The following is a 16362-nucleotide window of genomic DNA, read 5'->3' on the forward strand; positions in this document are numbered from 1 at the left end:
AATAGTTTCAGTATAAAAAATATTTATTTTTAAAAAATACACCAACTGAGGCGTTGTCATTTGTATGCCATTGGGGACATACAGTTTTGTATTCGGTATTACCGACGAAATTTCTTATTCTACATTACTGACCATACTGCAGTTACTTTTTTGTTTTCGTTTGGCTAAAAAATGTTGACCTATTTTGAAAATACCCATGTTTTTTCAATTTCATACCCTCCCACTATTAGGTCATAACTCGATTATATATTACAATGTAATGCGGTATATCAAAAAACCTCCATTACAGTTTCAAAAATGTCAACAAAGCTTTTTGTATAAGACTTCGATTTGTATTATTTATATCGGCTGTATAACGCACACCACGTAGATTTCCATCGTCATGATGAACCACACCGTATTCTCCAACAATGTAACCATCATCGGTTTTGGTTTCCACACGATATTTACGATAATTGCGTCCCTCTACAACATAAGCAACTTTGCCATCACCATCGTTGGCTGAACCTGGTGCCCGATGATGACCAGTGTCATCGGTGTCAGTGTAGTCATCCGTATCTCCTCCTCCTTCACCACCACCACCATCATCATATGCGTTATAGTCTGGACTAGGATTGCCATCACCGTGTAAATTTCTATGAGCATGACTTAGGGCAGCATCTCCATTAGCATTTGTTTGGCCAGTAAACGATGAATGTTGATAACCCACACCACTGTTACCACTATCTGTACCAACACCACCCACTACACCGGCATTAATATTGGTACCGATATGAATTCGTTGCTTATTCGTTTGGAATGTATGCGCACCAGGTTGTGGTGTTGGTAGTGTTAAACTATTCCTACCAGCCCCACCACCACCACCGCTGCCACCTTGTACGCCATGGGCTCGCCCATTTGTCATTACACTTGCTGATTCTTCTATTTCGTAATTTTGCTCTGGGGTCGGCGTAAAAAGCTCTTCAATGTTACTACGTTCGGTAGTGTACGATAGGCCGGGGGTATCATCTGCTGTTCCAGTCGATGGAATGGCAGGATTTGATATTTCAGCAACACATCTGACTAGATCTGTAAGAGACAGAGATAAAGAAAACAAAATTAATATTTATGTTGGATGGTTATACCTAAACTATGTTTTTACACAGCGGGACCTCGCTTAATATTAAGGGGACATAGAACTACAAATCCCATACTTAAGCTAATTATATCAGAAAATAACTATCTTCCATATCAGCGCACGAGAATAACACAAAATCGAAATGACAGGAAACACCACCCAGAGGAAAATGGCAAAAAAATAAAAAAAACAGGGACACCAACCGCTGCATAAAATCCAATGATCCGTTGTTTCTATGCAACAATAGATGGCACCCAATCAGTTAGGGCAGGCTACTGCAGACAATTCATCTACTCAGCTGGTATAACAGATATAATAAGGAAGCTGACACAATAACTAAACGAGTAACATAATGCTCCCAAGGGGAACAAATTAAATAGCGCAACCTAAAGCAAAATGGTACCACTAAACAAGCAAGGACTCCAACCACCACAAAATCGAATAAGCCGTGTTTTCTATGCAATACAAGATGGCATACCCATAATATAGGAAAGACTACTGCAGATCAATCATCCACTTAGCTAAAATAAGTACTTAGAAAGACATATTAAAGAAATATTAAATATTTAAAATGGGGTGGTTCCTTCTTTCGGGGTCGATGGCAAAACGTGGACCGAGTATTTCGAGGTATTGCCAACCGAATGACAAATTTGATGTGCTCTCCAACTTTATTGTTTTTATCTTGATATGTTGAAATGAAAATAAGTCATTGGGTGCAAAGTCAATTCGGCTATGACATTGATTAAAGCCATCGATAACAGTGCGATTGATTGGGGACGTTAAAAGCTATCGTCGGTCTGCAATTGTGAAATTTCGACAATATAAGAGCCATCGATTGCCTTGAATAAGAAGAGTTTTAACAAATAGATCCGCAGTGGACCCCCGAAAGCCGAAGTGTTAAATAAAAGAGCCGTCGAGGTCTATGATGAGAGATGTGCGAGTGATCCTGATGTTAAAAAGCCATAAGGTAACCCGTCGTTGGCTCTGATCATGCTCACTAGGTTTTTCTCCGCACTAAGGAACCCGCGACCAGAATACTGTCAAATACCACCAGGTATTTGTTTGAAAACGAGCGGTATCAGTTAGTACCAATCAGTACAGGCGGAAGTCATTCATCTGCCCATGAATCATGCCCCCGTCGTCATCCTTCGATCGTTGGCAAATATCTCCTATAGATGGGATGTCTTGGCATTTCTAGTCGGGGGTATCGTTACAAGCACGCAGCCAACGAACAAAAATGGATCTGAATTTAAGGACCACAGGGGAATAGCAATCTCGACATAACCTTTCAAGACAGACGGGAACTCTAACTCAAATTTCGAGTCTGAACACAATAATAAACACAACCGTCTTAGACTGCTGGATGAGCCAAGAGGACATCGACAAGCTCACAAAAAAAAATAAGTTATCTGGAACACAAAAGCGAAAAGTGACAACGAAAAATCGCGAACAGCAATCCAATGTTCAGAAAAATAAGCTTGTACTTTCCTCCACTATTTCGAAAGCGGCGAATACCATTAGGACTCCGGATGAACAGACGACCGAAATACAATAAAAAAAACTTACCGGTGACTCATATTAAGAGAAGGCAGAGCCAACTGGAAGTCAAAGGAGACTGTTATGTAATAACCCATCGACTAAAGGTAGCAATGCTGGTTTTAAAATCAAGATGACGAGCGCTGCATCGGAATCTGCTTTAAAAACCTGGAATCCCAAAGCCGCATTGGCGAAAACTGACCAGGATTAACCGAAGGAAGAGTGCGAACAGCACTGGTGCTCAGAAGGATAAGCCTAACGCTCACTTCCTCGGAAACGGCGAAGAGCATAAGGTATCCGGAAGAGCAGGCGAACGTCAAACGAGTAAAAATTAACAAAAAAAAAAAAAAAAAAAAAACTTCAGGTCGGCTAATATAAGAGAGGAGCAAACTCGAAGTCGTTAGAAATTGTCACGAGAATCCATAGACTCTAAAATCAAAGACAAGCCCTTCATCGTAATCTTCTGTAAAGGCAGGGAAGAAGGACTATACGAAGTTTATGAAAGAGGGTTACAACAATTGAAAGTCCAATATCAAGATCCATTTGATTCAAAAATTTTACATCGTAATATTTTTACCAAACCAGGTCTGAGCACATAAATATCAGTATCGTGAAGGGTATGCAGAATCTTAATTCAATTTTTTTTCATCGCAACCGTCTTAGAATACCGGAGGAACGAAGAGGTTGATAAGATGATAGAAGAAGTGAGCAAACGTATAGCAGCTCACAACAAGAAAGAAACAGTTATCTGGGGCATAAATGCGGAAAATATCCACGATGAACCGGAGGAAGAAGTGCGAACAGCAAACTCATGCTCAGAAGGATAAGCCTGAGATCCTGGGAAGCGACGAAGAGGATTAGGTATCCGGAAGAGAAGCCTAACGCCAAAACCGAAGTCAAAAGAAACTGTCACGAAAATCCAGGACGGTGAAGCCGACTCTAAAATTGAAGAGACTGCATCGGAAATCCAATATCAAGGGTATGTATTTCATCCATGATCTGAAGATGGGACGCAAGTGGTGCAAATTTCGGCCCGACCGAAATCAACAGTATTTTTATTTAATTCTAATTTACTTCAACCCAATGTAATGAACAATAGTAGGGTATTACTGAAATACTGAAAATACTTATTTTATTTTTTTCCGCAACAAAAAATCTACTTTGAAGAATAACAACAGAAGAAGATGCAGAAAAAGAAATTCAAGAAAATACCGGTAAGAAAACACTATCTGCTGCAATACAAAGTGCATGTCTGTCTGTCTGTCTTGTGTGTCTCAATGTGCAACCAAACTCGCTTCAGTGCAGCTACTTACCTTCGTTGGGCAATCCTTTGGCATTTTGATTAGAATGTTGTTGATCTGACAATGATGAATGTTGTTGGCGTTGTTTTATTAATGCTGGATGAGCAGATAATGTGGCTGATGAAAATAGTGAAGTAACAGCCGACTCCAAGCATGGATTAATGTTATGATGACGCTGGGGTTGTTGTTGCTGCTGATGCGACTGCTGTTGTTGTTGTCTTTGTAGATGTTGTTGCTGCTGTTGCTGGTATGTTAATGCCGGCTGTTGCGGCAATTCCAAATGTGTCGGTGCCGGCTGTGGTGTGGCAGCAGGTTGTGGTGCATTCAGCAAATCATATGGCAAACGATCCAAATTGAAGAGTATACGACGTGGCGGAGTTGTGGTCTCCGAAATGCCCGTAGGTGGTTGACGATGACCAAAGGTGCGTTGATGGAAGCTACCACCAAATGATGATTTTATTGTGCTGGTTATGGGTATGTGGGTTGTAGCTGGAGTTGTCGAGGTGGTGGTTGTGGTACTGGTCGTCGATGTGGATGCAGTATTCGTTTGGGCTTCACCAAAGGCAATACGTGAAACTATGGCTGCTGGCTTACGTGATGCTGGATAACCAAGACCAAGAGGAGATGGGGTTGTGGTGGTGGCGATTAATTGTGGTAAATTTGTTGCGGCAATTGGTGGAATGGTACTAAGCGGTGCCGGCTTTGGCGTGGTGGTAACTGTTATGGGCCAATATGTTTTCGCCGGTTCGCCATACATTTTTGCTGGTTCCGAATATACCTTGGAAGGTTCACTATAAAATTTCGATGGTTGACCATAAACTTTGGCCGGCTCTGAATAAAATTTCTCCGGTTCACCATAGACTTTGGCCGGTTCCGAATAGACCTTTGAGGGTTCTGAATAGAATTTCGATGGTTCGCTATACATTTTCGAAGGTTGGGAATAAAATTTCGCCGGTTCGGATTGATGTAACGGTGGCAAGGGTTTCAGACTTTCGCTGACATTACGACGAGCCTCGGCCAAGATGTCCGACTGATGCCATTTCTTTAGATCTTCGACATTTTGTGAAATGGACGAATACGAAATAGAACGTGACTGTGGACCATGACTGCTGCCGCCGCCACCGTTCTTGGTGTCATGATAAATTACCGTTTGAAATGGCAACAATTGATCATCAACACCAGTAGCCGAGTGCTGTTGATCATTTAGGTCTTTGGAAATGTCAACATCGTCGACATTTGTTTGATGTGCTGCTGCCGATGGTGGTAGTGGTGACTTAGACATGGCGTGATTAATGGACACGTTATGTTGACCACTGTGGAACATGGTTGTAACTGTCGATGTCGAGCGTAATGGTGTGCCGGAGCCCTGCGACGGAGAAGCTAAGACATTTTGAACCACATTTGTTGAGGCACTGTTCTCCGAATCCAAAGCCTCCATACTGTCTGCGGGTTCGTCATTCGTCATCAATGGATATGAGGTGTGATGGTGGTGTTGCTGTTGTTGTTGTGGATGATGATGACGCGTAAATGTTTTGCGCACAACTTTACGTGGTCGGTGCTGTTGTTGCTGCTGCTGCAGCAATTGTTGATGGTGTCTGGCAGTTGAAGGCTGAACTTCCTCGACAGAGAATTCGCTTTTATGCGAACGATTGATGAAGTTGTCACCTGTCGTTGATGAAGCTGCGGCAGAATTTTGTGGAATTTTCGCTGTTGTTGTTTTCGGTTTTTGCGTTGTTGTCGTAGTGCTGGTTGTTGTTGCCGGTCTATATGTGGTCGCTGTTGGTGGCCGTGGTGTCATTGTCACGACTGACTGTTGGGTTGTTGTATACGATTTGTTGTCATATTTTGATGTTGTTGTGGTCAAGCGATTTTTCCCTGTCATTGAACCTCGTTGACTAGAGGAAGAGGTGGAGACGGCGGGTAAACCCACATGGGCCGATGTTGACGAATAGACACTTATCGACAATATTTTGTAGTCATCTTTTTTGGCCTTTGTTGTTGTTGTTGTTTCCTTTTTCAAATCAATATCTCTGGCCTCGGCATCGAGTATGGCATCATTTTCATCATAATCCTCTAGAAATGAAATTCGACTATTACCTGAGTTGGCTGCCTTGCTATTTTCCACTTGACCCTCGGCATGATTTATTTTGGGTCCCTGGATTTTTAAAGAACGACTACTGGCCTCACGCTGTCTCCCCGTCTCGGCGGATTTTTTGTCAAATTCTTCGCTTTCTTTATAATCGCCAACATCTGCCACGTTTCTCGCCCGATATTCACGTTCAAGTTCATCCTGACCCATAAATAATTTCAAGAACTCATTGCCCGCAATGAGATCGCTTGATGATGTACTACTACTTTTACTATTTAGAGGTCTACTGTCACCTGTGGGCAATATTCGAGTCAGCATCTGTAAGAAAAGAAAAAAAATAAATATTAAAAAAACCCAGCAACAACTTCATTCTCCATACTAAAGGTTAAAATATCTCAATTAATATTTCCTCAACAAAAACCACTGCAGAAAAAACCGTCGACATTTCCATTTAGAATGAAAAAAAAAACCAACAACTTCAACAGTGACATACAGCAAGTCAAGTCAAGACAAGCCAGAGGGACCAACCAACCAACAGATCGAATAGGTTCTATTCTATTTTTGACATTGATTTATTGTTAATTCATGATCATTAATACCAATCATTTACCATGGGAAATGATCGGTACGTTTCATATTGATTGCTTTGCAATAAAACTAAATGAAACAAAAGAAACAACAACTAAAACAATAATAACTACAACAACTACTCCATAGTGAGTACATATATCAGACATATGGCAATATTAATTCATATCGGAAATGCATTATTAGTGACATCAGTTCATAACTTCGTAGAGTAACCGCATGGAGTGGTGATGATGATGATAATGACAATGACGTCTCTTATGTCAGTAGAAGAGTATCGTATGTGTGTGTGGGTTTTTTCTGTTTAGTTAAATATCATAATTATTGTAAGACGTGCAAATATGGGGAAAAAACTAAACGGAAATATATTATTTGTTGATACAACTAATTGAAATGTTAGAATATATATTTATATCCAACACCTGCGATAGCCGACAAGATAATTCATATGTATTACAAAAGAAAAATAAATTTAAATAATGTCATTGTTGCAGACTTTAACAAATGTAAAACAAGTAGCAAAGTAGTGTGGTCGGACATGGATGGCCATAGGATATCTTAAAAATAATTATAATTGGACTAAAATCCCTAACCAGTAGCCACGCCTATTGTAGTCGCCCAAAAACCTATTTAAAAATCCAAGCCTATTGTAGTCCCCAAAAAAAAAATATTTAACAAATCCACGTCTGTTATAGTCCCGCAAAAAAATTATTTAAAAATCCAAGCCTATTGTAGTCCCCGAAAAAAATTATTTAACAAATTTACGCCTATTGTAGCCCAAAAAAAAAAAATATATATATATATATATATTTAATAAATACACGCCTGTTATAGTCCCCCAAAAGAATTATTTAATAAATAGTCGGCGAAAAAATTTATTTAACAAATCTAGGCCTATTGTAGTCCCCAAAAAAATTATTTAATAAATCCACTCCTGTTATAGTCCCCGAAAAAAATATTTAATAAATCCACTCCTGTTATAGTCCCCGAAAAAATTATTTAACAAATCCACGCCTATTGTAGTCCCCAAATAATATTTAAAAATCCACGCCTATTATAGTCCCCAAATAAAATTATTTAAGGGGACCCCCCATTCTCGGTGTCAAAAAATTTTATTTAGTTTTTCGAATCTACACTAATTCAAGAATGTCCCTACAAAATTTCAAGTGAAAATCTCAAGAACTCTTCAAGAAAAAATTATTTAACAAATCCACGCTTATTTTAGTCCCCAAATAATACTTAAAAACCCACGCCTATTATAGTCCCCAACTAAAATTATTTAAGGGGACCCCCCATTCTCGGTGTCAAAAATTTTTATTTATTTTTTCGAATCTACACTAATTCAAGAATGTCTCTACACAATTTCAAGTGAAAATCTCAAGAACTCTTCAAGAAATAGTCGATTTATTGTGTCAGCATCAAGTGATGGCAAGAGTGATTCTCAAACTTTAAACGCATTTTTTTCGAATGCGAATGACGGGCACGATAACTCAAAAAATAATAATCCGATCGATTCCAAATTTTGGGACGTTTGGGACGTATAGCTATCGTATGAACTAGGATAAATCCAATCGGTCGAGATCTTCCTTATTTTTTAACTTTGGATTTGTGGTAAAAAATAGTCGATTTTTCAAAAATATTTTTTTAAAGGTCCGCCATTTTGTTGATTTTTGAGAGAAGCCAATAATCCTAGTTCATACGAGAGTCAGATATGTACCCTTTCTAACACCGTTGGAATTTTCGGATTCCGATGTTCCAGTGAAAATTAAATTATTTCTGTTCTCTTTTAAATCTTTAACTCTGTATATGTAAAGTTACAAACCTTAACATGCATTGGTATTCATTTACCAGCCCATTGAAAATCTTATTTATGTTAGATAAAAACCAGTAAGGAAAGTGGTAAAGTCGGACTGGGCCGACTATATGATACCCTTCACCAATTTGGGTATATTGTATATACCTACGTATCCTTACAATTTTATGTCAATGTTCCCTCGATGGAAACTTCTCATGTACTTCTGCAACCTATGATAAATTTAATTTCATTCATGCCGATTTAGAGTCGTCTGCGTAGCATGGGACAAATTTATGGAAAACGATTTATAGCATAAAAAAATTAATTTCAATCAGACAACCGTTCGAAATACATAAATAATATGGAAGCTATGGCTGCATTTGCACCAATTTCAACAAAACCCAATAACGTCATTCAAGTCTCAATTTGATACGTTGTGCGAAATTTCGTGTTAATCGGACAAACATTAAGGTTAGGGGCACCATTTATGTAAAATCGTATGAAAATATATATGGGAGCTATATCTAAATCTGAACCGATTTTCACGAAACTTAGCACACATCATTCTAGACTCAATTCAGGACGCTATGTCAAATGTCCTGCAAATCGTAAAATATATTCGGACTTTGGTGCACATCGGACGAAATATATATAGGGCTATATCTAAATCTGAACCGATTTTCACGAAACTTAGCACACATCATTTCGATTTTCACGAAACATAGCACACATCATTCTATACTCAATTCAGTATGCTATGTCAAATTTCGTGCAAATCGAAGACTATCAGACGAAAAAATATATTGGAGCTATATCTAAATCTGAACCGATTTTCACGAAACGTAGCACACATCACTCTAAGCCTAATTCAGTTCGATGTGTCAATTTTCGTGCAAATCGAAAGATATTTAGGGACTTTGGTGCACCATTTACATTATATCGGACGAAAATATATATGTGAGCTATATCTAAATCTGAATCGATTTTTACGAAACTCAGCACACATCATTCTAGGCTTTATTCAGTACACTGTGCCAAATTTCGTGCAAATCGAAAGATATTTAGAGACATTTGTACACCATTTACCTTAAATCGGACGAAAATATATATGGGAGCTATATCTAAATCTGAACCAATTTTCATAAAACTTAGCACACATCATTCTAAGTCTAATTCAGTACGTTGTGCCAAATTTCGTGAAAATCGAAGAATATATAGGGTCTTCGGTGCACCATTTACATTAAATCGGACGAAAATATATATGGGAGCTATATCTAAATCTAAACCGATTTTCTCGAAACTTAGCACACATCATTCAAGACCTAATTCATTACGTTATGCCTAATTTCGTGCCGAATCATAAATGCGACCTGTACTTTTTTTAAAATTTAACATGGACAGACAGGCGGACGGACGGACGGATGTATAAATCGACTTAGAAAGTGATTCTGTGCATATTCTCTATCTCGTTTCGTTTTGCTTGTTACAAATATATTCACAAAGACATTATATCCTGTACCACATTGTGGTGAAGGGTATAAATACACGCCTGATATAGTCCCCGTTTTGACAGTTCCTCTAAATATTTAATATTGGATATTTCAAAATCCCACATCATGTGTGAGAGTATACATCTCTATAATATATATAATACAATCCTATACCAAAAAAATCAATTTTGAATTTCTTAGATTAAAGTTTTTGATTCTTAGAATTTATTACATCCACGAGAACATTAATATAAAGAAAATGTTAATTTGTCAATCATAAAATAATCTACCAAAAAATGTTAATGATGTTAAAAAACAACAACACACACATTATTAAGTGTCACAAAAAATTGTTCAGTATGATACAACGTTTTTCGTCTGTTGTACTTCAATTAAGGCAAGAAAACAATGGTTAAAGCTACATGAGGCTTAAGCGATGAATAGGTGATAGTAACAGTGGCGCGTTGGTGTTTTTTCATTGGAGATAAACATATCTCTCTCCCTCTAACTCATACACAGTATGTACTATAGTTGTCAATCAATAAAACAAAAGACTTAGGAAACAAACCCGTGAAAGTCTTAATGCCAAATTAGCCGAAATCAATCAATGATTGATTCGAACAAAAGAAGAATAGGAACATAAAACTAATAAAACTACACCATTGAAACGGATTAGTTGCAATGAACAAGAAATTTGTTTTGAATTTTTGGATATCTGATGTCAAGGAATGTCAACAAATTGTGATAGCTTGTATGTTGTACGTAATTTAATTTTTTATAAAAGTATAATTTGTATTGATAATACTAAAAGACTTCCTATGCACTATTATACTTTAATGACAATTTATTAAATTAAATTTATATGCAGACTCTTAAATTCTATTTTAGGAAGAATAAGATTTATTATACCCTACACAACTATGTTGTCAGGGTATTATAGCTTTGTGCAGCCCCAAAAGTTTGTAACGCCGCGAAATATTGGCCCTAGACCCACTTTTAAGTATAATCGTTTCGACTAGCTGAGTCGATCTATGTCCGTCCGTCTGTCCATTATAATTTGTAAACACGATACAGGCCACAGTTATGGAAATCTTCACGAAATTTTGCATGTATGATGGGTTCTGGCCAATGAAGATCCCTATTGTTTTTGGAAATGATCGGTTAATATTTAGGGGATGAAATGGACCAAAAACTTTATTTTTGTCGGTTTTTCTGGTCGCTCCAGAGGCCGCAATTATGGCCCAAACACCTCGAATTTTTGCATGGAGAAGGGGATTGGGCCAAAGAATAAGCATGCCTGTTTTGATAAAGATCGGTCAATATTTAGCGGGTCAAATGGACCCTAACTTTTGTGTGAAAAATTACAAAATTTGTATTCTACAGCGTATATATTTACCACTGAAGGACATAGACCCGAGAAGTTGATAGTATATCCAAGAGGCGTGGTTGACCATTAAATTGATACCAATTATATTGTCGTAGGTACTCGGATGCGGGAGTTACACTTAAATATTTACAGGTGCTTACGTATTCATATATTATTTAGTAACATATTACCACACTGGAGGGCGGAAATATAGCGCTGATCGCTTTGAAATTTTCCATGAGGTTGCAGTTATGGTCGACGACAAAATGTTAGGTGATGATCACATAATATTTTTTGGATGAAGTGGACCGAAAACTTAATTATTTTTACTTTTCGAGTCGAAAGTCGAACATCACAACACAACCCACAGTGAAGGGAATCTGGACTAGTAATTAGAGGGGCTGTACTGATTATTAGGAACATTTGCTGACCTCTAGCCCGTCAAAAGTGTGCAAATATCGCGAAATATTGCCCAATCTCAGAATATAGAACCACAGAAAGTTAGATTTTCATGGAAGTTGTGTAGGGTATCGTATGGTCGGCCCCGTCCGACTATACTGCTCCGCTCACTGGTTCAGTTATCTTTATTTAAAAAATTCTCAAAAATCAGGAAAATTTTATGATGATATGATCTTGACCGATATTGCTACCAAAAATTTCCAAATTCGCGAGGTACCTTAACATGAGACTACTCAAAAATGTGGACCAATATTTTTATTTTTGGTAGAAAGATTTGGTGCCCAATATACACCCAGCCAATTCAGATAAAAAATCTTCCAAAAATTCTCGAAATGTCGAATATTGGTAGGGTACCGTTATATGGGGGCTATACTCAAACTTGGTTCAATAGTAATAATTTTTCGTACAAAAATTAGCTGTACAATGAAAACCTGAAATACGAAATTACAGTCGCTTGAAAACAGTGTCAAAATCCCAAAAATACCGAGTATTGGGTGTACCGTTATATGTGGGCTACCCAAAAACTTGAGTCAATATTAATAATTTTTGGTATGAATTACAGCCAATTCGGTTGAAAACCTGTCCAAAGCCCAAAAATACCGAATATTGGGAGGGTATTTTTATATGCCCTCCACCTTATGATAGGGAGCATAAAAACTGCTGTTTAGTATTTCTGTCGGTAGTAATCCATTTTTTTTTTTTTTGCGGAAAATTTGCCAAGAAAACCAGCGGCGATTTTGTCTTTGTAATGGCCAGTGGTTTAAAAGAACACATTTTTGGCATATCTCCATGGCCTAAAGCAGACTTCTAAAACCAAATTACCGGATTAATATTTTTAGATCATAATAATAAACCACAACAATTAGAAACAATTATCAATGAGTTTGAATAATTATCATTCTTCCATTTTTACTTGGAATTCAACGAAAATCTCCAAAAAGGTTATGAATTGCCGAGAGGGATTCATTCATTAATCTCCAATACCTTTAAAACATTTTTTTAAGTCTTACGTCTCTATTATTATTGTCTAATATATAGGAAATAAAAAAAACATAACATAAAATAATTAATTAATTATTTTAGTTTTATACGCTAATTACGTTTTCTTTTTCGGTCAATCACTTCGTTAAAGACAGTCGTTGATTTAATTATTAAATAAAATAATATTTCACAGATATAATAAACGTTAGAACACTTAAAATATAAAAAAATTATCCATGGAAAAAAATAATTAATTATTTCATTTCTATTGTTCTGTTTAATTTGCATATAGGAATTTAGCTACAGTCGCTAGACGTTTTTCATTGGGTAGTCAATGAGTTTTTTTTCCACGTTATTTCTTTATGTATTAAAAATAATACATTCTAACAGAAATAATTAAAGAGAAAAAAGGCACACATACAGTTATTGAACACAAAACAAAAAAATCATAACCACATCCGGCAGAGCAAAGTTAACAGATAAATATAAAGAAATATGAATGAATAAAATAACAATAATGCTGCTCCCATATTTTTTTGCAAATGTTTATTAGAGTTGATGTGTTTATAAGCAATGACTTTGGAAAACGTTATACATTGTATTGACATTTTTGAGGAAAGAAAAAACTCAAGAAATTAATTTGTGACAAATCGATTTTGTTATACCTTTAAAAAATAGAAAATAAGTAAATTATTTAACATCATACCACTCGCTTATTGAATAAGGAATCTGTGTGTTATACATTTTTCGAGAAGAATTTCCATTTTCAGGTTTAGTTTGGAAAAATATGAGACTACGTTCGAAGAAACCCAATGGTATATGAGAAATTACAAAATTCTTTTAAAATTCCATTAAAAAAAGTAGATTAAGAAAAATATGCTGATGTTCGCGTTCACCAATTCGAATGCTGCGCACAAAAGTTATAGCGGTTTTAAATCTTGTATTTCATATATAAATTAAATGACTTCCTATTCGTTGTAATTCGCGAATTTCAAATGGTTAAACACCATTGTTTTCTTTGCATACTAGTCAAATCGCATTGAAATACGGTATCATAGTCGTGAAAAACAAATAGAAGCATGAAGATATCGAAAAATAAAATAAATTAATTTTTGAATCAAAACAAACAATTTTTTTTGGAATTTTCGATTTTTTAGTATTGTTAAGAGGATACGATTTTGCCTTAATCTTCTCAAATATACGACGCTATCTTCTGCAAATTCTTTTAGATGATTGTTAAATATCGGTAAATTCATTTAAAAAGAGTTTCATCGTTAAAAGTGACTAAATATATTGCACATACAATTCATAAAAATGATGAATATTGAAAAGTATGCAATTCGCGTATTGGTTGAAATCAGTTGATGCGCATGCGGCTTTCGTATAAACCGAATCAATATCTTCCAATAATTATGCATTTTTCGAGGTTTCATTAAGCGGCCAAAGTGGTCAAAAATGGAGCAACGTGCATACGATTTTTATGCGCATCCGATTTCAGTAATCTCCTATGAAAAATATACAAAAGGGCACCTATTTTAAAATGATCGGTTAAGAACCGCGGATGTGCCTCCACAATAGATTTTTGATAAAATACGCATATTATTCGCGTATCGATATATTTTTGACCTATTTTCACACAGATTCGCGAATATGATAACACAAGAATGAATGTATGTGAAATCATACATTCATTCGAAAGGAATTCGCGATTATATACGCGAATTTGTCGAAATAAGTTTTTGCGGTTTTTCCCACATTCAAGTTACCTATATCCGCCGTTACGGTGAGCACATTCATGAGATATACACTAAGCGAAGCAAAATCACGAGTTCTACTATCCTATAATCAATTTAGTCCATAATCTGGATTCGCATCCTAATTATAAGAGAAATTCAAAAAACACCGAAAATCCGGCTTCAAAATGTCAGCATCCATTTTGGGTGGATGCAGTGATTATATCGAAAAATCATACATCACCGATCATATGTACGTGTGTTGTGTAGTTTAGCCACAAATCAGGAAGGAACACAAAAAACTCGTTGGCTTCAACACTTTTTCACCCATTTTTTACATTACCACCATCACAGCTTCCACGCAACTTATTATTTATTACCAATATTTTAAGATTTTGACAAGAACACTTCATTTTATAGAAATGAATTTAAATTTTATGCAATATGTTCATATTTCGCGAGTTATAACCTTGCAAACCTCAGTTTCAAGTAATTTAAAAGTTTTTTTTGTAATTTCCATATACAGATGTGATTTATAAACTATTTCATGTGCTCCAACCAATTGTTGTATTGCTTTTTCTACTCTGCTTTATATCAGGTTGGGGAAAAAACCATTATTTTTATATGAACTATAGGCCCTTTTTCAGAATGCCCGATTTGGGCCAATAATCACCTTCTGTTGTATGATTTGTTGCCATTTAAAGGCATTTCTCGATAATTTCTCCGATTTTATCGATATTCCTAGACGGAATCTACGAAACCAAAATTGCAAGTAATTGGCTGTTACAGTATCGGAATCATAAACACAATTCACAATTTTAGCCGCTTGGCTTGCATTTTCGCCTTTGTCAAAGAAAAACTGTAAAATGGACTGAATTTTTTCGTTGTTCTCCTCCATATTTAACACCCTGTAACTCACAACTGAATGCACCAAACAAAAAACAGCACAATATTTTTTTTCGGCGAAATGTCACCCTTCCAACGAGCATAAATCTGAAATTGGTTGATAGATACTTTACGAGAAATCTATCAGTACAGCCATCTGCCGATGTTGACAAACATGATTTTTGAACATTACATTATTTCTGGCGACGAAAATCGTTTACCACCCATATTTAAACTTGTCACTCGGTTAGCAATACCCCGAACTATTCATAAATTGTATATAATCGTAATAGGAATATAATTCTGTGCCGACTTCATTTGACTCTGAAAATATGCCATGTTTTCTCATAGGTAGTAAACCATCCTACCAAAAATTATCAGCATCGGTCCATGTTTAGTGGTTCTTATGCGAAGTAGCTGGATTATGACATTCCTTAAAGGGTCCATGTTTTAACATGGACACATAAAGGACCCACTCCTTTTTTGATAATGTGAGGGGTTTAAACAAATTTCTTCATTGAAATGACAGTTATTTGGCATTTCGGATTTCTCATTAAATAAAAAATTGTCACCCCAGAAATGTTTCCTTATACAGTGGCGTGCAGAAGCACGTGTACCCGCGAGTGTACTTCGGACACTTTTTATGTGTAGCCGAGAGATATATACCCTAAGCTTATAGTTTGTAGAGGCATTCGAAATTACACACAAGTTGCATAGCTCTTTTTAAGTAAGGTATATGTGTTCATCAAAGAGGTTACGGATTTAATGTTGATCAAATCGGCTATTCAATTTGCTTCAAATTAAGTTTACAAGTTTCTAAAAAATGTACCCTTTATGATTGAGGTACAAGAAGGAGTGAACCGACTGGTTTCACCTTCGAACTTGATCTAGGTTTTGTAAATAATAATAGGATGTGAATATTGAAAATTTTTATGCTTTGCACTAGAAGGAGTGGACAAATGGGTTCCATCTTCGGACTGGACCAAACGTTGATAATAAGTTGCACATGGTTTGGTTAAAAT

At 36.3% G+C, this 16362-nt stretch overlaps 1 protein-coding gene across 1 annotated transcript in view; it reads right to left on the reverse strand.

Moving 5' to 3' along the window:
• Positions 1-283: 283 nt before the first annotated feature.
• LOC133329397 (formin-J) overlaps positions 284-16362 on the reverse strand; it is a 53593-nt gene continuing 37514 nt past the window's right edge. The window contains exons 2-3 of the mRNA XM_061537870.1: positions 3967-6361; positions 284-1068 (exon numbers count right to left, since the gene is read on the reverse strand). Coding sequence (XP_061393854.1) covers positions 284-1068; positions 3967-6361 — 3180 coding nt within the window. The remainder of the gene's footprint in view (positions 1069-3966; positions 6362-16362) is intronic.

Source organism: Musca vetustissima, unplaced genomic scaffold, assembly GCF_032173495.1.
Source record: "Musca vetustissima isolate MV318-11 ecotype Yass unplaced genomic scaffold, APGP_CSIRO_Mvet_v1 utg17689, whole genome shotgun sequence".
In the NCBI taxonomy this organism is placed as follows: Eukaryota; Metazoa; Arthropoda; class Insecta; order Diptera; family Muscidae; genus Musca; species Musca vetustissima.